Source organism: Fukomys damarensis, unplaced genomic scaffold (assembly GCF_012274545.1).
Source record: "Fukomys damarensis isolate Sample0158 unplaced genomic scaffold, DMR_v1.0_HiC HiC_scaffold_25, whole genome shotgun sequence".
NCBI lineage: Eukaryota > Metazoa > Chordata > Mammalia > Rodentia > Bathyergidae > Fukomys > Fukomys damarensis.
Window position 1 is genome coordinate 9,032,527 of NW_022900937.1, and position 1,233 is coordinate 9,033,759.

Here is a 1,233-nt window from a genome sequence, read left to right on the forward strand (position 1 = left end):
CTCGGCCCCCGCTCTGTCAGTCGGGCGGCGGGCGCGGCGAAGTCGGGGGCTGAGCCAGCTCTGCCTCGTAGGTGCTGGAGCTGGCAGGAAATGCATCCAAAGACCTGAAGGTGAAGCGCATCACGCCTCGCCACTTGCAGCTTGCCATTCGTGGGGACGAGGAATTGGACTCGCTCATCAAGGCTACAATTGCTGGCGGTGGTACGTGATTGCGCCAACCTTACTGTGACTTCTCTTACAAAAGGGAAGGAGTTGTTCATTTCCACTAGTGTTCGGTCCGGGAGAGGGCATTCGGGTTTGTGTTCATTGCAGTATATGAAAGTGTGCAAAATCAGTCTGTGTGTGTAACGCAGCTCTCTCCTCATAATTGAATTTGATGTTTTTAAAGACATCTGGGTTGAACAGTGAACCGCCTTGGTTTGAAGTGTGTGTACTGAAAATAGAATTAATGCTGTCATTTTCCTAGGTGTCATCCCACATATCCACAAGTCTCTGATTGGGAAGAAAGGACAACAGAAGACTGTGTAAAGGATGCCTGGATTCCTTACTATCTCAGGACTCTAAATACTCTTTAACAGCTGTCCAGTGTTGGTGATTCCAGTGGACTGTATCTCTGTGAAAAACACAATTTTGCCTTTTTGTAATTCTATTTGAGCAAGGTGGAAGTTTAATTAGCTTTCCAACCGACCAAATTTCTGCATTCGAGTCTTAACCATATTTAAGTGTTACTGTGGCTTCAAAGAAGCTATTGATTCTGAAGTAGTGGGTTTTGATTGAGTTGACTGTTTTTAAAACTGTTTGGATTTTAATTGTGATGCAGAAGTTATAGTAACAAACATTTGGTTTTGTACAGACATTATTTCCACGCTGGTGGATGAGTTCAATAAAGGTCATATCCCAAACCCAGCCTCCTATGCTTGATTGAAATAGGACCTTGCTTGTTCTAGCTGTCCCCTTCCGGCAGTAACCAAGCTCTGCCTTCCCTGGGGGATCCAGTCAGCTGTTGATCAGCACGGTCAGCCCAGCGCCACCTCAGGCGTCACACACTGGGATTCTCAGAGGGGCTGCGGGTGGTCCGGGAGCAGTTGGTGCTCCGGTGCTGGGCCGCTGGAGCCTGCGAAGGTGAGGGACCACGTCCCCGGTGGGCGGAGCTCGGAGTCCGCGTGTGCCGTCGCAGTGGCCGTGGCCTGATCAGGGTGCACAGTGCCTTCGGCCAGGGGAGTTCATCCGTTC

The 1,233-nt window shown here is 49.8% G+C and overlaps 1 protein-coding gene across 1 annotated transcript in view; it reads left to right on the plus strand.

Annotated features, from left to right (window-relative positions):
* The first annotated feature begins 315 nt into the window (after positions 1-315).
* The window catches only part of Dnajb14 (DnaJ heat shock protein family (Hsp40) member B14), a 48,240-nt gene continuing 47,322 nt past the window's right edge, over positions 316-1,233 (plus strand). Inside the window, exons 1-2 of the mRNA XM_033756051.1 lie at positions 316-334; positions 1,012-1,122. Of these exons, the coding sequence (XP_033611942.1) occupies positions 316-334; positions 1,012-1,122 (130 nt within the window). The remainder of the gene's footprint in view (positions 335-1,011; positions 1,123-1,233) is intronic.